Source organism: Musca domestica, unplaced genomic scaffold (genome assembly GCF_030504385.1).
Source record: "Musca domestica strain aabys unplaced genomic scaffold, Musca_domestica.polishedcontigs.V.1.1 15, whole genome shotgun sequence".
In the NCBI taxonomy this organism is placed as follows: Eukaryota; Metazoa; Arthropoda; class Insecta; order Diptera; family Muscidae; genus Musca; species Musca domestica.
Window position 1 is genome coordinate 10,212,944 of NW_026712207.1, and position 27,492 is coordinate 10,240,435.

At 35.2% G+C, this 27,492-nt stretch overlaps 1 protein-coding gene across 2 annotated transcripts in view; it reads left to right on the top strand.

Annotated features, from left to right (window-relative positions):
- LOC101888630 (bumetanide-sensitive sodium-(potassium)-chloride cotransporter) overlaps positions 1–27,492 on the top strand; it is a 189,206-nt gene that overhangs the window by 90,870 nt on the left and 70,844 nt on the right. For both annotated transcript variants that reach the window (XM_020034704.2, XM_059119650.1), the window contains exon 4: positions 696–1,687. In XM_020034704.2, coding sequence (XP_019890263.2) covers positions 1,461–1,687 — 227 coding nt within the window. In that variant the 5' untranslated portion in view covers positions 696–1,460. The remainder of the gene's footprint in view (positions 1–695; positions 1,688–27,492) is intronic.

Sequence of the window (27,492 nt, forward strand, 5' to 3'; positions counted from 1 at the left end):
GGTCTTCTCAGAGAAGTGCCGAAGGTCTTTTCATAGGAGTCGCGAAGGTCTTCTCATAGAAGACGAGAAGGTCTTCTCAAAGAAGACGCGAAGGTTTAGAGAAGAACCGAAGGTCTTCTCAGAGAAGTGCCGATATTTTCTTCTCTGAGACAAGAGCTGAAGGTCGTTTCTACGCTGAGAGAAGAGCTGAAGGTTTTTTTCTTCTCTGAGAGAGGAGCTGAAGCTAATTTCTTCTCTGAGAGAAGAGCTGAAGCTACCTTCTTCTCTGAAATTAGAGCTGAAGTTTTTTCTCCTTTGAGAGAAGAGCTGAAGCTATTTTCTTCTCATTTAATCACCTGAACTGCCTAGGTTTTCATTTCTCACCGAAGACCTAATGGTCTTTGTTGGTGTTGTATTCCCGTGTTGTAGTCCCTTCAAATGATTCATTAGCTGATGAAGAAGTGTCCCTGGACGTTTGGGTCAATATCCATGTCCAAGGTCCATAAAAATACCCCTCCCCCTCGCATAAGAAGATTGATTATTATACCCATACATTTTTAGAATTACTTTTTTTTCATGCCGCTGGCTATAATCCGCAATTTTTGCTTTTACAATTCTATCCGATTATGTTTTTTTTGCTATGTGTCCTTTGAAGGATATATATTTCTGTGTCTCACAACTAACCAAATACCCATTATCTTTTTCATTTTTTTCAGATTTTAAAGTGCTTTATTTCTAAGCCATTGGCGAGCCACCCGTGTCCGAAGGACTGCCGAAAAGGCAGATCCGAATTAAATCAAAACAAATACACAAACAAACAAAACAACACCAAAATTGTCATAACCTCGGAGGTCATGGTGTTCGGGAACATTGTTTGCCTGTGACAACAAAGGACAAGAGAAAAAAGTGTCAGCGAAAGGAACGTTTTGGTGTGTCAAACAGTTAAAGCAACAACAACTACTACTACAACAACAACAACTCAAGTGGAAACCCAATAAACGTGCTTTGAAATCCAGGCAGCATCAGCTACAACAACATACATTCTGCCCGGGAACAAAACGTTTTCAGAGAACATTAACGCCAGCAGTTATCTTCCGAGAACGTGGAAATCTCTTCCCCTGCTCCCGTCTCTGGTTTTTTTTTCATTTTGACAAATAACTACCAATTAAGTGTCCGTCCACATAGCTGCAAAAAAAACAGAATTCAATTTCTTATCCCAAGAACGACATAACAACGCACAACAACAATAACAACACGAAGAAGAATCCCAGCGTTGATGGGGAATTGAAAAGAAAAGCAAAGAAAGAAAAAACTCCTCCTCTTTTTTGTGTGAAATTTAAACCTGACGAAAAGCCTTTTTTCCTGCGGATTAATAACAAAAGGCTTGGACAAAAGCGTTTTTGTGTTCTTTCGTTTTTTTTTTGTTGTAATCTAAAAGATTTTCCCTGTAAATTGTCCACCCACACACACACATTGACACAATGTCTGAGTTCTCATCACTGGAAATGGGCTCCGTCGACCGACCGCCCAATCGCTTTCAAGTGAATCCTGTCAACCACAAAAACAACAATGACAAGACAACGGCCGGTGATGATGTGCCGCACGAGGTGTATCGTCGCCTGACCGGAAGCGATGGTGAACCCATCGAGGATGACACATTCAACGAGGATGCCTCACAAATGGTCAAGGCCCAGCCCAAGCAACAGAGGTAAGTGTTAACAACTATTTGAATAACTTTCGAGAAATGGGAAAGGTTTTTTTTGGTTGTTTTTATGAACTTTTATTGCTATCCACCTGCCCAGGGGGAAGCCAGGTTGGCTGTGTGCCAGCTTGGAATCTTTAAAGTTTCGTTTAAACAACATTAGTTCCACTAAATGGGATTCGGTGTCAGTTTTGCTATTTTTCTCTTATTGACGATTTGTAGGCCAATGAGAAGTTAAACTAATCTACTTTGTAACGAGAATTCCCAAACTGAGGGGCAAAGAAGTTTGAAAAGAAATTACATTTCAAAATGATTTCAGCTTTGAAATTAGCTTTTCTTCATGGCACATCAATTACAAGGCAGGTTACATGCTCCTATGGCAGTAGAAATGAAAGGGAGGGGAGGGGGGAGGAGAACAAGAGAGATTATACGTTATTACGTTTGTCCATCTCCTATTATATGAAAGCTTGAACTTGGGTCTGTAAGAAAAGAATAACTGGTCATCTGTGAGAGAAGACCAACTGGTCTTCTGTGGGAGAAGAAGAAACTGGTCTTCTGTGAGAGAAGAAGAAACTGGTCTTCTGTGAGAGAAGACCTCCTTCTGATATTCTGTGAGAGAATACCTCGTTCTGGTTTTCTGTGAATGAAGACCTCCTTCTGGTTTTCTGTGAATAAAGACCTTCTTCTGGTCTTCTGTGAGAGAAGACCACCTTCGGGGTCTTCTATAAGAAGATCTACTTCTGGTCTTCTATGAGAAGACCACCTTCGGGGTCTTCTATGAGAAGGCCACCTTCGGGGTCTTCTATGAGAAGACCACCTTCGGGGTCTTCTATGAGAAGGCCACCTTCTGGTCCTCTATGAGAAGACCTTCTTCTGGTCCTCTATATGAAGACTTACCTCTGGTCTTCTATGAGAAGACCTACCTCTGGTCTTCTATGAGAAGACCCTCTGGTCTTCTATGAGAAGACCCTCTGGTCTTCTATGAGAAGACCTTCTGGTCTTCTATGAGAAGACCTTCTGGTCTTCTATGAGAAGACCTTCTGGTCTTCTATGAGAAGACCTTCTGGTCTTCTATGAGAAGACCTTCTGGCCTTCTATGAGAAGACCTTCTGGTCTTCTATGAGAAGACCTTCTGGTCTTCTATGAGAAGACCTTCTGGTCTTCTATGAGAAGACCTTCTGGTCTTCTATGAGAAGACCTTCTGGTCTTCTATGAGAATACCTTCAGCTCTTCTATGACCTTCAGCTCTTCTATGACCTTCAGCTCTTCTATGAGAAGACCTTCTCGTCTTCACGGAGCAGACCTTCTCGCTTTCTCTGTGAAGACATTCTAAACTTCTCTGGGAAGACCTTCTCGGTTCTATGAGAAGAAATTCACGCCTTTAATGAGAAGACATTTTTGTCTGCTATGAGAATACATCCCTGTCTTCTCTTTTATGAGAAGACCTCCCTTATCTATCTCTGCCTTCTCTGATAAGACCTTTGCTGTATTCTCTGAGAAGACCTTCTTGGTTTCTCTGGGGAGACCTTTTCGTTGTTAGAAAACCTTTCGTCTCTTTAGGATAAAAACTCCTCTTCTAAGAGGACACTTTACTGTTTCTCTTAGCAAACATTTTTTGAGGCCACCTGAATAAGGTCTTCCTGTCTTCTTATTTTCTGTCTAATCTAAGGCCTTTACCCGTTCTCCTGGTTTGCTATGAGTATTTATTTTGCTCCTCCGTGAAAAGACCTAGTGGCCTTTTGGCTGTCGTGTGTCCTCTTGTAATAGCAACAGGTGTCTGTCGTCTCTTTGTTATAATCTTCTATTGACGAGATTTCCTGCATCCTTTTCATTTTTGCAATACAGTACTATCTCTCTCCCCCTCCTTCATGCATGTTGAAGTTACAACTTGTTTTGCAACATATTTGGTGTTGTCGAGGATCAAAATATTACTCCATTTAAGTTTTGGCCGCTCTTAATCTTTTGATGCTGGTAGTCAACTTTAAAGGAACATTTCCTTTTTTCCTTACCCAAAAGAATCGTAAATGATTCAAACCCAGCAAAACTTCATAACATTTATGCTCTCTTGAGCTTAAATCTTATGTAAATCTCTAATCTAAAGTTAGTCCATTTTCCCTCTGGGGCAAAGGGATTGCTTCACTAGCCGTAACTTTTACTACGCAACAATCATTTATCACCAATTGCTGGTAATAAATAACTGGAATTGAACTTTTTCTGGGCGAGTTCATAGGCCTTTTTCTTGCAATCTTGGCACGCGTTTTATTTTTAATATCTGCGCCAAGCGAAATTAATAGATGGAATTCCTCGCCGACGCGTTAGTGGGCGATGGCATCAGCGTTTTTTTGGAGGCATTCGAAGGTATATTCGAGAAAAGAACTGAAGAAAAGGAAAAAAGATTCATTGGACTGCCGCTGGCAACAATTATTCACAAAATGACAAGTCAAAGTTTCGGTTGCCTGGTTATTTCTCTTCTTTTCTTCTTTTTTTTCGCTTGGCACAATGAAATTAATATCACTTTAAGGGAATCAAAGGTAACCATAAGGACTCAACGATTCACCTTTTGTAGTACCAATGAACCTGGTTGCTGTATCTGCTTGTGTGTGTGTGTGAGTGGATTTTTTTATTAGCCTCCAGACAAAAATTGCATTCTCTCTTTTTTAGCCGAAGCATTTAAGTCCATTCACATTTCATATTTGCGTGTGCAGGTCATAAGTTGTGTGTGTGTGTGTTTGTGTGGTGTCATATGTTCGTTCGTTTAAACTTTATGGCTTATGGCATGTTTTTTATTTGTTAGGAGAGAGGAGAGAGAGGAAGCAACAAAACTCCCAAAGTCAACGACTAACTTTGTTTTATTGACACTGTTGCTGTGTGGTGCATACTTTTGGGAGATCAAGATATACATTTACTAAATACTTTGAATACCACAAAGGTACAAAGTCTTTTGTTTAGGTTGGATAAACTATTTTAGCGACAGAGAATTTTGGAAATATATTTTTTTTGTTTAATGCCTTAAAATGTTTAAATTGAAAATGTTATTCCAAGTATGCTGCATACTTTTAGGCCGAACATTTTAAAGTTCAGTTTTATGTATACATATAAAAAAAGTAGCTGTTTTGGGCGGGTTTTAGAAATGCACAAATATCTGGATAATCGGCCAGGATTTCTGTTATCAAAATTTCCCCTCCTACATTTAAAATATGCACTTACGGATCAAGCCTCCTTTTCAAAGACTACTCTTTATTTATCTCCTAATTTTTACACCTCCAGCCATATGGCTACAGAGGGTATAAGTCATTTGCTACGGCCAAAACGTGACTCATCGAAAAAATAGTTTTAGACCAAAGGTCTCTTTGGATCAAATCCGTTTCAGGACATTTGGAGTCTATCTAAGGGTGTCCGTCCATCTGTCTGGCAGATTGCTGCGCACCATAACTCTCGAAGAAAGTATTCGATTTGGTCCAAACTTGGTACATCGTAATATTGTTATCAAACTTAGATCGAATTCTGAGATGGGCTATATCCTCCCACTCCTTCTAGTATCTCCCCCACAAAAGGGCAAAATTTTCAAAGAAAATAATTTACCTCAAAGAGAAAGAAACAAACATTCGATTTTGTGCAAACTTTGCACATCTCAATATTTTTGCCAGAGCTAGGTCAGGTGCGAAGACTGACAATATCGGTCCACTCCATCAAGTACCTCCCACATGAAGGGTCAAAATTTTGAATAATTATAATTCTTAAAAAATGTGATGTCACATCCCGATTGTTTACACACATTACAATATTTCTATTAACCCAAGGTCTGGTGTGAAGATGGAATATATCGGTCCACTCCTTGTGGTACCTCCCCCACAAAATTTCGAAATTTTCAAAAACATATTTTACTGCACAGAAAGAAAAAGGATAATCCGATTTTGCTCCAACTTTGTAAATCCTAATATTTGTATCAGTGCTAAGTCAGGTGCGAAAATTGACAATATCGATCCATTCCATCAAGTACCTCCCCCACAAATGGTCAAAATTTTGAATAATTATAATTTTTATAAAATTTGAACTAAGAGTCTGACAATCTTCAAATTTCGCTCATTTCAATATTTTTATAAACTCAAGATCTGCTGTGAAGATGTAATATATCGATTCACTCCTTCTGGTACCTCCCACACAAGGGGTCAAAATTTTGAATATCAAGGGCGCTCATAATTTGCGAAATTAACATTCGATTCTTTTCAAATTTCACACATCCCAATACTTCTACTTAAGCAAGATCTGTTGTGAAAATGGTAGATATCGGAACACTTGTTCTGTTACCTCCCCCACAAATGGTCAAAATTTTGAATAATTATAATTTTTATAAAATTGGAACTAACAGTCCGATTATGTTTAAATTTCGCACATTTCAATATTTCCGCTAACACAAGGTCTGGCATGAAGAACGGGATGAACGGACCACTCCTTCTGGCACGTCCCCCATAAAGAGTTCAAAATTTGGAATATCCATGAAGTTCATAAATCGCGCAGTTAACATCCGATTCCTTTTTGACTTGTCTCACCTCAATATTTGCATAAAGACAAGATCTGTTTTAAAGACGGTAGAGATCAGGCCATTTCTTCTGGTACCTCCCCCACAAAGGGTCAAAGTTTTGATTAACCAAAACGATCATAAAATCCGAAATAAGCATCCGATTTTCTTCATATTTCACACGTTCTATTATTTCTACTAACATAAGATCTGATGTGAAGATGGTATCTCCCCCACAAAGAGGTCAAAATTTTGAATATCCATGAAGCTTATAAAACGCGAAATTAACATCCGATTCCATTCAGACTTGGTGCATCTTTATATTTCTCTCAACACAAGACCTATTATAAAGATGGTTGAGATCAGACCCTTTCTTTTGGTATCTTCCCACAAAGGGTCAAATTTTTGAATAACTACAGGTTAGGATAAAAAACAGCAACAATGTCGAACGCCATATTTTTTACATTTTTTTTTTAATCTTATTGAATAAAAGCAAAAAATGTTGGAAATGGCATCAAATTTTAGAATAACTTTAGATTTATTCGAATTGGTCACCTTTGGCACGAATTATGGCCTTCAAACGGCGAATGAAACCGTCACGCGCTGCCAGAATGTTGCTCTGCGGTATTTTGGCCCATTCCCGGCGAAGTGCTTGCTTGAGTTGATCGACACGTCGGTATTTTTTAGTGCCAACCTTGCTTTCCAAAATACTTCAGACACAATAGCCTAACGGATTGGTATCCGGAGATTTTGGTGGCCATTGTGCGCTGGAAATTAAGCGAGGAACCTCATTTTGTCACCATTCTTTGGTGGCGCGTGCTGAGTGCGAAGGCGCTGAGTCCTGTTGGAATGTCCAAGGTCAGGGGCCAAAATGTTTGCGTGCTCAAGGCCTTGATACACCCTCCAGAATATTTTCGCGATAATATTCGGCATTTATTCTGATGCCACAGTCGATTAATACGAGCGGAGAGTGACCATCGGCTGTTATGGCAGCCCACACCATCACCATGGCCGGCGCTTGAGTTCTGATGGCCAACCGAAGATTCAAATTTTCAGCTGACCTCTTTGGCAAGTAAACACGATCGTTTTGTTTGTTTACAAACTGCTGGACAACGAATGTTTTGTCATCGGAGAAGCCCAAATTCGGCAGTTCACCACTTTCGGCCAAGCGAAGCAACTCTTTAGCTCTTTTGAGTCTATTTTCTTTCTGTTGCGGTGTAAGTTCTTGCGCTTTTTGGAATTTCAATGGCTTTACCCCGAGCTCATTTTTCAATATTTGCCGAATGGAATATTGCGATATGTTCAGCTCACGAGCCATTTTTCGGCCACTGCGACGTGGGTATCGATAAAGTCGCTTCTTTATTTTTCGAACCATTTCTGCTGATGTTGTTGTTTTCTCCGGTCCAATTCCTTAATGTCGGTCTACGCTACCAGTATCACGTAATCGGTAACGAGCGATGGTACGAGACACAAAAAATGTATTCACATTTAAATGCCGGAGTGCTCTAACGATAGCCACTTGTGGTTTTCCAGCCAAATATAAAGAAATCACATCATCACGGTTGCTTTCCATCACGAATAACTTTTTTTCTGGAAAATTCTTACCAAAATGCTTTTGTACGCTTGTAAACAAAATAATGAGCTGTCACTGGAATAATTTTAACAGCTGTCGGACGAATGGCTTAGAAATTACAGTTGTATGAAGTTGGCTGCAGTTGTTTCATCTCATCTTGTATATCGGTCCACTTCTTGTGGTTTCTCCCCCACAAAACGGTCAAGATTTTGAATATGCACGAAGCTTATAAAACACGAAATTGACATCCGAATCCATTCAGACTTGGCACATCTCTATATTTTCATCAACACAAGATCTGTTATAAAAATGTTAGAGATCGGACCATTTCATCTGGTACCTCCCCAACAACGGGTCAAAATTTTGAATAACCAAAGCGATCATAAAATCCATACCGATTCATACCGACTCAATTTAGACTTGATACATCTCAATATTTCCATTAACTCAGGATTTGTTATAAAGATGGTAGATATCGGACCATTTCTTCTGATCCCTCCCCCTCATATGGTTTAAAATGTTCAAAGAAAGCGAAAGCCAACTCTCTTCAACTTTCACACACACATACATTTTTGCTAACACAAGATCTGTTGTGCAGATGATATATATCTATGAATTCCTTCTGGTACCTCACTCACAAAGGGACACAATTTTCAATACATTTATCTGTCATAACTTGCGAAACAAGTCAGCGATTCTTTACAAGTTGATTTATATAAATATACCTCTCTTTGTCAGAAACCTGAGATGAATATGGAAATTTATGATTTTCCATAAATTGGATACAAATGTTCGATTTTCTTGTAATATTGTCCATACCATACTATACTTATATATACTTCGGTCGTCTATTCTGGTACCTCACGCACATTTTAACATTTTTTTAAATAATCACAGATCTCATATAAAGTGAAGGAAGTAGTCGATATAGTCCCAGTGGCAGTATTTATATAATATTTTTTCAGGTGCGCTACGAAATGTACATCACTGACCCGTTCCTTCGGAACCTACTCCATAGATGGTCAACAATTTGAATAATCATAACAGAAGTCAAAATATATTTAAATAATCGAAAATTGGCTAAGGGTATACATCTGTCGGCAAAACCGACTCATACTTTTTAACTTGTTTAAAAAAAATTGTTTTGTGTTTGTGGTCCGTGTATGATGCATACTTTTAGGCAAAAATTTTAAATGATTGGATTTATTGTGTACATATGAAAGAAGTATATTCACCCAGCTGTTTTTGGGTGGGTTTTTAGAAAAGCAAAATATCTACGAAAGGAGCCTGTATTGAAGCTATCGAAATTTCCCTTCTACATTTCAAATATCCCCTTATTGGCCAAGCGTTTGGCTTGCATACGCCCTTTTAGGAGGAGTACTCTTAATTTATGTCTTAATTTTTAAAATGAAAATTTACATTGTCATTAAGAAATTAATAAATTTTTATGTGGCAGGTGTAGTATCGATTGCCACCTTGCCCACTGCGGACCTTTCATTTTTTTCTTCTTCTTCTTTTGGTTATTACAAGAAAGCAATTCCGATAAATATCAGAAATATTCCATTATTTCAAATATTTATCTTTATTGTTAACACACACACACATAAATTGTCAAACAATACCTGGACTCGGGTCTCAAATGACTGTCGCTTTACATGGCAACAAGTTATGAGACAATTTGTTAAGGGATAACATAAATATTGTATTCAATTCTGGAAAAAAAGCGAACGACGTCGAAGAAAATACTTGGTATTTTTCAAGAAATCTGAGAGGTATTATTTCATTTGAATAACAACAACAACAAAAAAATAAGTAAAGAAAGGTGTCAAAATAACAATCTCTCCCAGTGACAATGTCAATGACTTTATGGCAAAAACAAGACGATTACACAGTCTCCGAACGACCGACCGACCGACAGACACACATTCTTTATATAATATGACATTATCAATCGATAATATTGATTCTAAGGAATTCGATATTTACATGCCGATATACAACAATATTTTAGCATATCGTACTTATATTTTTAGACCTACGTATACAAACAAGTACACATACACATACATTCATGTATACAAATCTGACATCGATATTATGTCATACAATTGTTGTTTATGTTTCTATGCCAGATATTTGCAACGATATTTAAATAGGATTTTATTTAGGGGTTTAAAGAATTATTCTAAGGGCAAAACGAATTTGAGATTAAGGAAAAGAATTATTATTTATTCTCATAAATAAAAATATAAGTGGATTATCTTACAAAAATATAAAAAAATAAAATTTAAGTCAATTCTAATGATAAGGAAATCTATACAAATGCATCAGGATGGGCTGTCTCAGAAACTGGCAAAAGGATGGGCACGGCGTTGGCCAGAGAGCAAAATATCTAAAATGGATAGATATTTTGCTCTCTGGTTAAACGCTTATCTGATGAGATGAAATTGTTGGGTATATTTTTAGGCGCACAATAAAAAACGGGTTATTTATATAGTACGTACATAGCCAGGACATGACATTATTGTATACATAAATTAAACAAGTAAAAAAGCTGTAAGTTCGGCCGGGCCGAACTTTGAATACCCTGCAACATTTGATAAAAATTAAACAATTTTCAAAAAAAAAAAAAAAAAAAAAAAATCCGTTAAAAATTCTGTTAAAATCTTAAAAATACCGAATGTAGCCGTTATATTAGGGTCTATACGACGACGTGGACCTGCATAGGCAACTTTTGTCACAAGCTATTACAATATTCAAATGCGAAACTTGAAATAAACGGTGAATAATGTAACCAAAATCATCATAATACCGAATATAAGGAGATACCACGGGGGTTATAAAACGTGGACCTGCACAGACAATTTTCTGTCATAGGCTGTAGTATCCATTACGAACTTCAAATGCCAAATTGGAAACAATTCCGGTGAGTAATGTCGATAAAATCATCAAAATACTGCATATCGGGAGGTACCGTTATATGGGGGCTATACGAAGATGTGGACCTGCACAGAAAATTTTCTGTCATAGGCAGTAGTATCTATTACGAACTTTAAATACCAATTTTGAAACAATTCCGGTAAATAATGTCGCTAAAATCATCAGAATACCCAATATCGGGGGTTCCGTTATAATGGGGGCTATACGAAGACGTAGACCTACATGGCTCATTTTCTGTCTCAGGCTGTAGTATCCATTTCGAACTTCAAATGCCAAATTTGAGACAATTCCGGTGAATAATGTCGGCAAAATCATTAAAATACTGAATATCGGGAGGTACCGTTATATGGGGGCAAGTCCACGTCTTCGTATAGCCCCCATATAACGGTACCTCCCGATATTGGGTATTTTGATGATTTTAGCGACATTATTTACCGGAATTGTCTCAAATTTGGCATTTGAAGTTCGAAATGGATACTACAGCCTATGGCAGAAAATTGCCTATTCAGGTCCAGGTCTTCGTATAGCTCCTATATAACGGTACCTCCCTATGTACGATATTTTGATGATTTTAGCGACATTATTCACCGCAGTAGTTTAAAACTACGTATTTAGAGTTCGTAATGAAAGCTACAGCCTGTGACAGAAAATTGTCTATGCAGGTCCAGGTACCTCCCGATGTATGGTATTTTGATGATTTTGGCTACATTTTTCACCGTTTATTTCAAGTTTCGAATTTGAATATGGTAATGGCTTGTGACAAACAATGCCTATGTAGGCCCACGTCGTATATACCCCAATATAACGGCTATATTCGGTGTTTTTTAAATGTTAACAGAATTTTTGGCGAGTGTTATCTTTTTCGAAAATTTTCAAATTCGTTCTAAATGGTGGAAGGTATTCAAAGTTCGGCCCGGCCGAACTTACTGCTTTTTTACTCGGTAATTATACATTTTGTGTCTGACTCGGGGAAACCTTTCCGAATGTTATTGTCGACGCCACAATTGGTTTTTCTTGTATCCCATACTTGTTTTTTTTTTTTTTTTTTTTTTTTTGGAAGGTCCTTATCGCCCAATACTGTTCATTATTAAATTTGATTTTATTTTCCTTTCTTTTTTTTGTCACTTTTCCTTTCCAATTATTTTCCCTAATTAAATACGATTTGATTTGCATTTCTGGTAATGGTGTTTTTTTTTCACCCACATCCTTGTTTTTGTGTCCTTGGACTGCTAATGTAAGTATTGTTTTCAAATTTGTGTGTGTTTCCGTCTTTTTTGTGTGTTTGGCTACCCGAATCCAGCAGACTAATGAATATTTATGGCTTTTCGTAAAAATGTATGTTTTTGTTATTTTTTATTATTATTTTTTTAAAGTAAATTTTTTTTGTTTTTATTGTGATTGACCACGTGCTCTCAAATTTAACTACGCGTGTCGCTTTGCATAGGATATTTTATGAATTTTTATAATTTTTGTTTTATTGTGTCGTATTCCTGTTTTGTGCTTAATTTACAAAATTTAAATAACATCATAAATTAATCGTAAAAAAACATTAAATGGAAATTTAGGTGAATTCAGCAGTTGCTGGAAGAATGAAGACCTTTATGAGATAATTTATACAAGGATGTAATATTGAGGTCACTTATAAATATAATAACATATAGAGTCTTATACTAATGAAAACCTTATCGAGATATCCGATAGTTTAAAACATCCTTGAGAACCTCTTTAGTTAGCATATCTTCCTGAGATTTTCTGTATATTATAAATCTTCTTAGGGTCTTCTATAAATACTAGACCATCTTGAGGTCCTTGTGAAGTGAAATGTGTTCCTGAGGACGTATATGGATTGTCAATCTTCTTTAGATCTTCTCTAAGTAGATACCTTTTTGAGGTCTTATGTAGAGATTAGGTCTTATAGAGTATATTGATAGCTGTCTCTTTTGTGGTCTTCTATAAATGAAATACGTTTTCGAAGTTTTCTAGGGATTGGAGACTTTAACAGATAGAATAAATTTTTGAGATCTCTTGCAGATAGTATGCCTTCTATCTACTAGATAAGATTCCCTTCAGGTATTCTGATAAGTCCCTCAGGTATTGTAGATAAATGATTTTCTTGAGGCCTTATGTGTGTAAAAAACCTTCCGAAAATCACCAGTAGATTAAAGACACCGTCGAGGTTATTTTGGGGATAGAAGATCTTCTTGGCCCCTTCTATTTATAGAAGAAGTTTTTTCTTCGGTTTTTGTAGATTGAAGACATACTTCTTCTATAGAAATATACATTCTTGAGGTAACCTATAGACGGTAGACCTTCTTAAGCTCTTATAGAAGACTTTCTCGAGATTTCTGTAAATAAAAGTCCTGTATTTACTGTACTGTTTTATTGATATTTTTAAATAGTTAGAAGGTTCTTTAAACATGGTTTTTAAAAATCTACGATTCTTAGAAAGAGGGAACCTTTGTCTTTGATATCCAATTGGAAATATCCAGAATCTTTAAATATCCAAATAGTTCTTGAAAATTCATTTTTTTATCCATGGGAAGTCCTGAACAACAAATGAAAAAAGTCCACCATTTTTGGAAATTAGGGTTTTCTTGGCAAAAGTCTACGATAAATAGAAAGAAGACCTTTGAAAAAAACACAAGAAGTCCTTGAAAACTCTTTTCGGAAAATTCGCTGTGGATCCTTAAAAACTATTTTTAAAAAATCTGCAATTCTTGAAAATTAAGTCTTTGAAAGTATTTTTAAAGAAATCCTCAATTTATGAATACAAAATCATTGCTGGATTCCTTTTTTAAAAATCCATGGGGAGTGCTTGAAAAAATTAAACAAATGCAGTCCTCGAAAACTAGTTTTTAAAAATCAATGATTATTAGAAAGTATGTCCTTGAAACTTTTTAAAAGAACATAAGTCCTTGAATTTTTTTTTTAAAAATTCACAGTAGGTCCTTGAGAACTATTTTTTAAAAATCCATAATTCGGGGAAATTAAGTCCTTGAAAAAAAATTTTTTTAAATCCTCAATTTTTGGAAACCAAGTCGTCGAAAACTATTACAGAGAAATCTGCAATTTTCCCTTGATTTTTTTTTTTGTAAAAATCCACTGGAAGTCCTTAAAAACTCTTTCCTGAAAATTCACTGTTGGTCCTTCTAAAGTATTTTTTAAAAATCGAGGAAATTAATACTTTGAAATCCTAAATTTTTGGAAATAAAGTCATTGAAAACTACTACGGAGAAATTCGAAGTTTGTTTTAAAAACTATTACAAAAATAAAAATACTCAAAAAAATAAAAATACATGATTATATGAAAAAATCTTCTTTTTTAGAAAATTCGCTAAGGATTCTTAAAAACAGTTTAAAAAAAATCTATAATTCTCGGCAATGAAGTCCTTGAATTTTTTTTAAATTCTCAACTTTTGAAAAAGAAATCACTAAAAACTTTTACAAAGAATTCCGCAGTTTTTCCCTATTTTAATCCATTTGAAGACCTTGAAAACTCTTTTTAAAAAAAATAACAGTCGATCTTTGAAAACTATTTTTAAAAATCTACAATTCTTGGAAATTAGGTCCTTGAAAAATATTTTCTTAGAAATCCACAATTTTTAGAAAAAAAACTTCTACGGAGTGATCCGGAGTCTGTCCTTGATTTTTTTTCTATAAATCAAAAAAAAAAAAAAAAATCACCGAGGTCTTCGAAAACTGCTTTGTAAAAATCCATGATTATGAGAAAAAATGTCCATGAAACTATTTGTAAAAAACTCGCGAAAAATCCTTGAAATTATTATTTTTAGAAATTTTAAATTTTTTGAAACGAAACCACTGAAAACTATTGTGGAGAAATTCACAGTTTGTCCATGAATTTTTTAATCGATTGGAAGTCCTTGAAAGTTATTTAAAAAATGCACCGGAGGTCCTTGAAAACCACTTTTTAAGAATCCTTGATTTTTAGAAAGAGTGTCCTTGAAACTATTTGCAAAAAAAAAAAAATCGGCGCGAAGTCCTCAAAATCTCTTTTCTGAAAATTCGCTGGGATCCTTAAAAACTACAGAAGTCCTTGAAAAATATTGTTTTAGAAATCCTCAATTTGTGGAAACGAAGTCATTGAAAACTTCAACGGAGAAATCCGAAGTTACTCCTTTGCTTTGGTTTTTTAAAACCCGTTTTTCGTGAAAGGAAGCTCATTACCTTTTAAACATCACATATAATTGAAAAGCTAATCCTTAAAAAAGTATTTTTGGAAAAATTGAAGATTCTTAGACAGAAATTCCATGAAAACGAATTTAAAAAAAAACACTATATTTATACAGCCTGAAAGTCCTAGCCGTGAGGTCCTTGAAAACTTTTTTTTGCAAATTTACGATCATTGGAAAGCAAGTCCCTGAAAAATATTCTTTAAAAATACGTGGATCTTGGGAAGAATGTCCTTGAAAATTCCAAAATTTTTAAAAAGGAGGTCCTGGACAAATTTTTTGAAAATTTCCGTAATATTTACATGGCCATTGAAATCATCGAATTATTTTTAAAAAAAGCTCACATTTCTTGAAGAATAATACTTTGAATACTATTTATATAAATCCGCAATTTTTGGAAATGAAGTCATTGAAAACAAGTATAAAGAAATCCAAAGTTAGTCCTTTTTTAAACCATGTTTTGTGGAAGAAAGTTTTTTAAAAATAGCTTTTAATCACCGATAATTGGAAACGGGAATCCTTAAAACATATTTTTGAAAAATCTATGAATCTTAGAAAAAAAAAATCCTTGACAAATTTTTAAAAAAAATCCACGATTTTTTGCAGTCCGAAAGTCCTAACAGGGAGTTCCTTGAAAATTTTTTTTTATTACAAATCCACGATTATCAGAATTTAACTCCCTGAAAATTATTTTTAAAAATAAACGTTTCGTGGAAAGTGAGTCCTTGAAAATGTTTTAGAAAAATATACGATTTTTTAAAAGGAGGTCCTTGACAAATACTTTGAAAAAATCCATGATTTTTAGGAAATCATTGAAATTATTTTTAAAAAAATTTAAAATTCTTGCGAAGAAATTCCTTGAAAATCAAAAATTCCTGAGATTTATTTCGAAAGGTTATTGGAAAGCCAGTCCCAGAAAAATATTTTTTTAAAAATCAAGGATGTCCTGGGAAAATATTTGTATGTGGGACAGTGTTTTGGTATAGACCAGTTATAGGGGATTCGAAATATTTTTTTTCTGAAAATTCCAAAAAATTTCCAGTCCTTGATTTTTTTTAAATCAATTAAGACCTTGAAATATATATTTTTTTTTTGTGGTGGGTCTATACCAAGACGCTGTCACATGAAAAAGGACTTCCTTGATTTTTTAAAATATTTTTCAAGGACTGGCTTTTCAATAACTTTTCAAGGACTTTTTAAAATAGCCTTCAACGATTTCCAGGCTATAAAGAAAAATCGTAAATTTTTCCACCGCCGAATTTTGCGTATTTTCGGGTGCTCGTTATATTTTTAACTAATTGTCTTGAGTTTTATATTTCCATTTCGGAATGTGTCCTTCTCTAAAAACAATGTTCAGTAAATATCCAAGGTTCGGGATAGTCCGCATCACGTTACATAACGATATTTGCTGCAACTTAGTATTCCGACGTGTGACTGGGTATGTGGCAAAAAAATTTCCAAGTTTTGGCATAGCTTTCAATTTGTTTCATTTTTATTTTTTGAGGAAATAAAATATTTTGAATTTTCCGTGATCGATTTTCACCTCAAATATGTATCCTTCATTGCATCCTTATTTATCCTCCAATTCATTTAAAATTCCTGAAATTATTACATTTTTATTCGTGGTTTTGAAATTCATTCCTTATGACTTTTGAATTCAAATCCTTGCGACACTAAAATTATATCCCAAAAAAAAAAAAGAAAAAAGAAACAACAGGCATATTTTGCGGCCAACAAAGACATCCATCTATAAAGTTAAGTCATGAATGGTACCAACAATAACAACACCACAAAATGAATAAATAAAACAACAACAACAACAAAAAAGCAACATAAAACCAAAATCTACTTTCGTAGCCAAATTGAATTGGATTTTTTTTTTGTTCATTTGAAATATCCTTATTAATGAGGGGGGGGGGGGGGGCTGTTAACGTTGGTGATGTCCTGACACTTGCTTTTTGTTGTTTTCCACGCTTCATGGCTATCCTTCAAAGCTCGGCGGCGGCGACTTGGCCATAAATAATTTTACAATCGAAGTTTTTTGTTGTTGTATTTTTATTTTTTATTACAAAACGTTAACAATTGGAACAACGCACGACTTGTAGAAGAACAATCGTTAAACAAAAAAAAAAACATTTTTCCAAATGTTATTGCCAAACAAAATAAAAAAAAAGAATCCTCATTGAAATGGCATTGCAAAGAATTGAAATTACCATAACAGCCAGTCGTTTTACGTCACAAGTTTGAGTTGGACGGCAACTCAAACGGGAAAATAAAGGACATGGATGGATGTCAATAACAACAACATCGACATCAAAAGGTAATGACAATTGCAAACAATGGAAGTCATGAAATTGAAACAAAACAAACCAAAAATAAAAAATTATAGGGGAAATAAAATGGGGAAATGGAAATGAAATTAAACACTGCATGGGGATATAAGCCGGAAAGACCCCCCCTATTATGCGGGAGGATGTAACAAAAATTATACGAATATCCTTTGTAACAACCGCTTGTATATTGTATCTTGAATATTGAGAAACCGCAGCATAAAGTTTCAAAATCATACATTGATAAGTTTGGGGAAAATCTGGCCTTAAAACCAGAGTCGAGTCAATTTGTCCCGACATCGACGTTGTTTATTTCCACAACTCAAACGGAGAAAAAATCACTTTTCCATGGAAAAATACACAAAAATGTGCGAAAAATAGCCACTAAGGTGCCTAATCAATATTTAGATTAAAAATAAACGATTCTTGAAAAGGAAGTCCTTGAAATTTTTTGTTAAAAAAATCGATTCTAAGAAATATCCTTAAAATATTTAAACAAGTAAAAAAGCAGTAAGTTCGGCTCGGCCGTATATATATATTCTTTGTTGGGTCTAAGATCATTATTTCGATTAGTTACAAACGGAATGGCAAAATGATTATCCCCTCCATAGTATGGTGGAGGGTATAAAAACATTATGATTTATATATGGCCGAAACCTTATCCTTAAAATAGTTTTAAAAATTCAATATTATAATATCCATAAAGTCCTTGATATTTATTTAAAAAAAAAAATCACCCATAATTGAGAAGGGAATCCTTAAAAAATATTTTTTAAAAAAAAAACGAATATTCTTGGAAAGAAATTCCTAGTGAACTAATTTTAAAAAAAATCCACGACTTCTACACAACCTAAAAGTCCAAGCCGGAAGGTCCTTGAAAACTTTTTTTTACAAATCCACGATCATTGGAAAGTATGTCCCTGAAAACAATTTAAAAACGCGATTCGTGGAAAGAAAGTCCTTGTACGAGACACACAAGGACGATATTTATTCACATTTAAATGCTGGAGTGCCCTAACGATAGCCATTTGTGGTTGAAAACTATATAAAAAAATCTTCATTTTTATTTAGGAATTCTTTTAAAATTTCAATTTCAAAATTCTTATTCAGAAAAATTTTACGATTCTTATTTACGACATTCCGAAAAATTCCACTATTCTTACTCAGGTAGTTCTTAAAAATTACTTTCATAAAATTTGTTCTTGGAACATAAAAAGAAAGTTCTTGGAATTTAGAATAGAAAGTCCTTGAAAAATTATTTAAACAATCCTCGATTTTGAAGAGAAGAACTACTTTAAAAGGAAATAATTAAAAAAAAAAATATTTTCTAATATTCCACTATTATTGAAATGAGAAAAATACTTTCAAAAGTCCACGATTTGTGGCAAGAAGACCCTGAAAACATTCTTAAGAAGTCCTCTATTCTTGGGAATGTAATTGTTTTAAGGACTGTTAGTCCTGGAAAAATATTAAAAGAAATATTTTTGAAAATTCTTGAAAGGAAAATCCTGCAAATCTATGTTTAAGAACCTAGAAGTTCGCCATTTTTATTTAGAAAATCTTTAAAAATTCCACGATACTCCGGAAGTCTTGGAAAACACATTTTTAAAAAAATTCACGTTTTCTATTCATATAGTTCTTGAGAATTACTTTAACAAAATCCCGGAGTTTGGAAAGGAAGTCCTTAAGAAATTAAAATATCTTCGATTTTGCAAAGAAGATAATTTACGGTTTTGGAAGAAAGTCCTTCGAACTACTTTCGAAAATCCTCGAATCTTAGAAAGGACATAATTAATATTTTTTCTAATATTGAAATGAAATTCCTTGCAAAATAGTTTCAAAAAAATCAGCGATTGTTGGAAATAATGACCTTGAAAAATATTTTTAAGATATCCACTATTCTTGGAAAGGTAGTCATTTAAAAATTAAAGAAAACGCCAAGCAATGGGAGTCCTAGAAAATATTTTTTAAAAATCCTATTTTAAAAAAATATTGAAAAGTAAGTCCTGGTCGTGGAAGTCCTGGGAGAACCCTAACAATCTTTGATTGGCCTGAAATTCCTTTGAAAAATATTCTTCAAATAATCAAAGCGTCCCGTAGAAAGAGAAAGGTTGAAAAAATTGAATATTTTGGAGGCTAGGTAACAGAAGAATTGTTGTTTAGGTTTACAATATCAAAAAAGCTGTTTCAAAATTTATAGAAATACAATATTTGAAGTTTAGATCGATGCGGATACTCCATTCGCTCTAAATTTAAATCATAATTTTTTCAAAATTTTGCAGGTAAAACTTCTTTATACTCCATATATAATTTTGGAGATTTGGAAAACCAGAGACTTATTTAAAAAATTCCAGTGGTTAATGATTGCTCTAAATTGTGACCCTTTGTAGAGCAGATGCCAGTATGACTGAAGCGATATTTTTCATTTTCGCACTTGACCTAAGTTTGATACAAAAAATTACGATATGCTAAGGTTGGACTTAGTTTCCGACTCCGTTTGTCAAAAAATTTAGACATCTTGGTAATCTATTTATTAGGATATGGACGTTCCTGGCTACATTGAGATACTTGCTCTGTTCCAGAACCTGCAAAAATCTACTAGTTTTGCTATTTTTTTTAGAAATTATAAAGGAAAAATCAGTTATCGTAGTAAAAACCTTTATATTCTTGAAGTTCTGGAACAGTCCAACTATTTATTTCAATCTATTGAGGATTATTTGTAAATTTTGGGATCCTATAGATTGTTCCTCAAACCTTACACATGTAAAGTCAATTAAAACAGACTCCCCCAGCCTATCGACAGCATATCTGTCGTAAGTCTCTCAAATGTCCAAATCCACTGGCCACACAGCAGAATTTCAACGAACACATTAAAGGATTTACACACACCGTCATCGTCATTATCATCATTAATGCCACCAACACCACCATCACCACCATCACCACCATCACCACCACCACCACAATGACAATTAAACTCGTGTAAACAAGCATATCCGTTTCCTGGCCAAATCATCCGTTCGATCCAGGCAAACACTGACAGCCAACCAGAAACTTTAAACGTAAATGTTGCTTTCAATTACATTTGTGTGACCCGAATACTGTGTTGGTTTAAAGACTGGGAAAGTGTTGAAACGTTTTGGTAATTTATTTTCAAAACTCAATTATTTTGTAATTCATTTTCGGATGATTGCGGCCCGTCCTCGTTAAATATTGTTGTCAATCGATTAATTTTTATTCATTCATGCTTAAATTTAATGTTTTGGATTAAATTTGTTCAGCAATGGTACTGAATTAACGACAACATTTATGTTTTCTGGGAGACAAAGAGATCATATATTTAGAGTCCTGTATTTAAATTCTGTAGATGATAAATTATACCAGTTACAAATTATCCTACAAAAATAATCTTTTAGGCGGCCACGTTTATTTTCTTCAAAATTCATTTTTTGTCATTCCGTTTGTAACTTCTCCAAATACTCATGTTAGATCCAACAAAGTGTATATATTCTTGATCAGCGTAAAATTCTAAGTCGATAAGACCCATATAAGGGCGGAACCTCCCTACATTCGGTATTCTGATGATTTTAGCGATATCATTCACTGGAATTGTTTTAAATTTGGTATTTGAAGTTCGTAATGGGTCCTACAGCCTATGACAGAAAATTGTCTGAATGTCCACGGCTTCGTATAGCCCCACATAACGGTACTCCCTTTATTCGGTATTTTGACGATATTAGCGACATTTTTTACCGGAATTGTTTCAAATTTCGCATTTGAAATTCAGAATCGGTACTACAGTCTAATGCAAAAAATTACTTATGCAAGTCAGTCCCGTATAGCTCAGTTCGTATAGCTCCCATATAACAGTTTTCATTTAAGCGGTATTTTTCGACGGAAGTTTTATTCCGTCAGCCATATGATTACAGAGGGAATATATCATTGGAAACGGCCAAAATGTTACAAGACATTTGGAGTCGATCTAGCGTCCTGCAGGTTCGCACGATAACTCTCGAAGGGAGTATCCGATTTAGTCGAAACTTGGTACATCGTAATATTATTATCAAACTTAGATCGACTTCGGAGATGGGCAACATAGGTCCATTCCTTATGGTACCCCCGCTACAAAAGGTCGAAAATTTCAAACAAAATATATTACTGCACAGAAAAATAAGGTATAATCCTATTTTGCTCCAACTTTGCAACTCGCAATATTTGTATCAGCGCTAGTCAGGTACGAAAATGGACAATATCGGCTCACTCCATCAAGTACCTCCCCCACAAAGGGTCAACATTTTGAATAATTATAACTCTTATACAATATGATGCAAGTGTGCGATTGCCTTCGAATTATACACACATCACACTATTTTTATTAACCCAAAGGTCTGGTGTTAAAATAAAATATATCGGTCCACTCCTTCTGGTATCTCCCTCACAAAGGGTTAAAATTTTGAATATCCATGCAGCTCATAAAACACGAAATTAACATTCGATTCCATTCAGACTTGGTACATCTCAAAATTTCCATCAACACAATATCTGTTATAAAGATGGTGGAGATCGAACCATTCCTTCTGGTACCTCCCCCATAAAGGGTCAAAGTTTTTAATAACCAAAACGATCATAATATTCGAAATAAGCATCCGGTTCTCTTCAAATTACACACATCACAATATTTTTATTAACCCAAGGTTCTGGTACATCCCCCACAAAGGGTCAAAATAATGAATAATTGTAACTCTTATAATGTCCGAAATAAGAATCCAATTCTCTTCAAATTTCAAACATCCCAAAATTTTTTATAACACAAGATCTGCTGTGAAGATGGTAGATATCGGTCCACTCCTTCTGGCACCTTCTCCCCACAATGGGTCAATATTTTGAATAACCATGAGGCTCATAAAACGTAAAATAAGCATCCAATTATTTTCAAATTTAGCACATCCCAATATTTTTTGCAACATAAGATCAGGCCTAAATATAAAATATATCTGATCCCTCCTTTTGGTACCTCCCCACAAAGGGTCAAAACTCATATAACTCTTAATATGCGAAATTAGCATCCAATTCTTTTAAAATTTTGCACAACTCAACATTTTTGATAACACAAGATCTGATGTAAAAATGGTAGGCATCGGTTAACTCCTTCTGGTACCTCCCCCACAAAGAGTCAACGTTTTGAATAACCAAACGATCATAAAATCCGAAATAAACATCCGGTTCTTTTTGTATTTCACACATCCTTTTATTTCTACTAACACAAGATCTGCTTTGTAGATGAGATATATCGGTCCACTCCTTCAGGTACCTTACCCACAACGTGTCAAAAATTTGAATATCCACGAAGTTAATAAAATGCGAAATTAACATCCGATTCCATTTAAACTCTTTACATCTCAATATTTCTATAAACACAAGATCTGTTATAAAGAGTGTTGAGATCGGACCATTTCACACAAGTTCTGGCGTGAAGGCAGAATATATAGGACCACTACTTTTGGTACCTTCCCAACAAAGGGTCAAAATTTTGAATAATTAAAACTCTTATAATATGCGAAATAAACTTCCAATTTTTTCCCGATTCCGCGCATCCCAATATTTTTGTTATACACAAGATCTAGTGTGACGATGAGATATATCCCCCCACTCCTTGTGGAACCTCCCCACAACGAATCAAAAATTTGAATTTATATGCAGCTCATTAAAAGCGAAATTAACATCCGATTTCCTTCGACTTGGCACATGCCAATATTTCTATCAACACAAGTTCTGTTAGAAAGATGGTTGAGATCGGACTATTCCTTCTGGTATCTCTCCCACAATGTGTCAAAATTTGGAATAATCACGAAGCTCATAAAACGGAAAATGAGCTCCGATTCAATTCAAACTCTGCACATCACAATATTCTTCCAACAACAGAATATATCTGACCACACCTGGTACCTCTCTCACAAAGGATTAAAGTTTTGAATAACCAGAACTATCATAAAATAAGGATCCGGTTCTCTTCATATTTCACACATCCCAATATTTCTACTAACGCAAGATCTGCTGTGAAGATGGGATATAACGGTCCACTCCTTCTGGTATCTCCTCCACAAAGGGTTAACTATTTTTTTCAAATTTCAAACGTCCAAACATTTTTGCTTATTCAAGATCTGTTGTGAAGATGATAGATATCTGCCAACCTCTTTCTGGTACCTCACCCACAAAGGGCCACAGCTTGCGAAATAAACCAGAGATTCTTTTCAAACAAGAGTAGCTTGCGAGGCCTTCCATACTCTTCGAGCACTCTCGCTAGCATACATTTTTCCACGCAAGTAAAAACAATGTCATGTTTACCTGGAATTGTAAAAACCCCATTCGCACAAAATCCAGGTTCTGGCTTCAGCCCTTTGGGTGCTGACGAATCCTTCAAATGGCTTTACCTTCCATGCCCTATCATCATCATCGTCGTTAACAGTCCTTTAAAATGTCTCATTTCGTAAATTTATTCATCAAACGACTCTTTTGGTTTTTGGCTGAATTGACAATGCCCTCATAAAATGTCTCCAGTGACAAGTCAGCAAAATAAAACATTGCTGAATAAATTTTTCCAAAACAAAGACATTTTAGAATTTTTTTTCCCACAGTATCGTGCACTTGCAGAGATTTTTCTTATTGGCTGCGAAGGAAATTTCTATGTTTGATTGATAATTATTGATGATTTGTAAAAGGCTCTCCTTCCTCATATTTTGCAGAGCATTCAACCGTAGGTCAAAGGCAAATTAAGTCGTTTCGTTGGTGTTTGATCTGCTTTTGGAACACATACACACACACCTTCTATGAGGGGAAGGGTACATTGATTTCTGTTTCATTTCATCGCATTAAAATTCTCTTAGAGAGAGAGACAGAGAGAGAGAGAGTGGCGGGGGAGCATAAGAATAAATGTTACCAACATCGAACATCATTCCTCTTGGTTATATTTTTAGCCCCGAGGATAACTATAGCATTAAAGCCATTCAATAACTCTTGCGGCTATTTTGTGTTTCTTTGAGTTTCACTGAGTCGAGTGGGTGTTTGGGTGTCGAGTGGGAGCCAATGAATTGTCTGTTGCCCATAGTTACTTTGGCTTAACACAACACTTTGTGGCCTTGACCCAAACTAGGTTAATGTTCTTTTCAATTCAATTGCCCTCCAGCCAGCCAGCCAGCCAGCCAGTCAGTCAGTCACCCTTTCTCTTGAAAAGGTTTCCTCCGAGTAATGTTCATGACTTGGTCATATTTTCAAGTTAATGTAGCGCTTCAATTGATTGATGTGCTTTAGTAAGTTTTGAACAGATTTCAGATTGCTTTTTTTAAAAAAAAAAAACTAATTGGGCGTAAATTTATAAATTAAATATTTGCAATATTGAAAGATCGTAAATAAATGGCATTGTAATGTGTGATGCATATTTTTAGGCATTTACATATGTTTGGTGTTTAAACTATTAAAAAATAAGTTAAAGAGTATCAATCGGTTTTGCCGACAGATGTTTACCCTCAGCCAATGTACGATTACTTAAAAATATTTTGACTTCTGTTATGATTTTTCAAATTGTTGACCCCTTATGGAGTGGGTTCTGAAGGAATGGGCCAATATTGTCAATTTCGTATGGGACCCAAATAAATATGATATGTATATTGCGACGTGCCTGGTTTTGACTATATCGACTACTTCCTTCTCTTTATATGAGATATGTTATAATTTTTAGAATATGTTAAAATGTGCGTGAGGTCCAGATATAGTCGACCGATGTATTCCATTCTCATATACAGATAAAAATATTGGTGGGGCAAAATCGATAATCAAATTTCAGGCGAAATCATAAATTCCATATTCATCTCAGGTTTTTGACAAAGAGAGCTATATTTAGATATAGCAAGTTGTAAAGAATAGCTGACTTGTTTCGCAAGTTATGACAGATAAAAGTATTGAAAATTGTGACCCTTTGTGGGATAGGTACCAGAAGGGCTTCGCAGATATATATCTTCTTCAGATCAGATCTGGTGTTAGTAAAAATAATGGGATGTGTGAAATTTGAAGAGAGTTTGATGCTTATTTTGCTTTCTTTGAGTGTTTTGTTTTTCAAAATCTTGAACCATATGTGGGGGAGGTACCAGAAGGAATGGTCCGATTTCTACCATCTTTATAATAGGTCTTGTGCTAATGGAAATATTGAGATGTAACAAGTCTGAATGGAATCGGATGTTAACTGCGCGTTTTATGAACTTCATGGGTATTCAAAATGTTGACCCTTTTGTGGGGGAGATACCAGAAGGTGTGGACTGATATATCCCATCTAATTGTGAAATGTGATGTGATATTGTGATGTGTGTAATTTGAAGAGAACCGGATGCTTATTTCGGATTTTATGATAGTTTAGGTTTATTAAAACTTTGACCCTTTGTGGGGGAAGTACCAGAAGGAAGGGTCCAATCTCTATCATCTTAATAACAGATCTTGTTGTGTTGAAAATATTAAGATGTGCCAATTCTGAATGAAATCTGATGTTAATTTCGCGTTTTATGAGCTTCATGGGTATTCAAAATTTTGACCCTTTGTGGGGGGAGGTACCAAAAGGAGTGGACCGATACATTCCATCTTCACACCATATCTTGGATTAATAAAAATATTGTGATGTGTGACAATTGGATTCTTACATCACATCTTACAAGAATTATAATTTTTCATAATTTTAATCCTTTGTGGGAGAGGTACTTCATGGAGTGGACCGATATTGTCAACTTTCGCACCTGACCTAGAACTGATGCAAATATTATGACTTGAAAAGTTGGAGCCAAGTCGGTTTATCCTTTCTCTTTCTATGCAGTAAATTATTTTCTTTGAAAATTTTGAAATTTTGAGGGGGAGGCACCAGAAAGAGTGGACCGATATTGCCCATCTCCTGACTCGATCTAAGTTTGATAATGACATTACAATATACCAAGTTTGGATCAAATCGAATACTTCCCTCCAGAGTTGAGGTGCGCATCAGCCAGACGAACGGACGGACGGACTTTACTAGATCGACCCAAAATGTCCTGAAACGGATTTAGTACAAAGAGACCTAGGGTCCAAAACCGTTATTTCGATGAGGCACGTTGTGGCCATATCAAATAATAGCAAATGAAAACAAAAAATGTTAGAAATAGCATCACATTTTAGAATAAGTTTCAATTTATTCGAATTGGCCACCTTTGGCACGAATTATGGCCTTCAAAAGGCCAATGAAACCGTCACACCCTGCCCGAATGTTTCTCTGCGCTATCTTGGCCCATTCCCGGCGAATCGCTTGCTTGAGGTGATCGACACTTTGATACTCCAGACACAATAGTCCAAAGGATTGGTATCCGGAGATTTTGGTGGCCATTGTGCACTGGAAATGAAGCGAGGAACCTAATTTTGTAACCATTCTTGGGTGGAGCGAGCTGAGTGCGATGGTGCTTAGTCCTGTTGGAATGTCCAAGGTCTGCGGCCAAAATGTTTGCGTGCCCAAGGCTTTAAGGGTATAAAAATAAAAAATGGTACTAAATTTGGTATTCGCTGAAAGTATAGGGCTGGAATCTCGAAATTTGATATTGAGGTCACTGTTGGCATCTGGGATCGTGATATGGTGGTGGTTTTTGGAAGCTGTACTATAATTTTGCGAAAATTACTACATAGCACTAAATTTGGTATTGGGTGAAAAAATTGGACTGAAATCCTCAAGTTTGATAGTGAGATGTCTGTTGGTTCTGGAATTGAGATATGGAAATTGCTTATGCATCATAATTGTACGAAAAGTACTGAATGGTGCTATATTTGGTATTGAGTGAATCTATAGAGCTTGAATACCGACATTTGATATTGATGTCTCTGTTGTTATCCGGTGTTGAGATATGGAGGTGGTTTGGGAAATATGTAATGAAGTTGTACTAAGTGGTACTAAATTTGGCAAGGGGGGAAATTACAGAGCTGAAATCCTGAAATCTGGTATTAAGGTCTCTGTTGGTATCTGAGGTTGAGATATGGAGATTATTTTGAAAATGCCTACTACAATTGTTCGAAAAGTACTATATTTTGTATTGGGTGAGGGAATTAAGGGTTGGAATCCTCAAATTTGACATTAAGGTCTCTGTTGGTATCTGGAATTTAAATATAGAATTGGTTTTGGAAATGTAATAATTTAATTTTCCGCAAAATTACTAAGTGCAACAAAATTAGTTATTGGGTTAAGGGATAGAGCTGGAATCCCG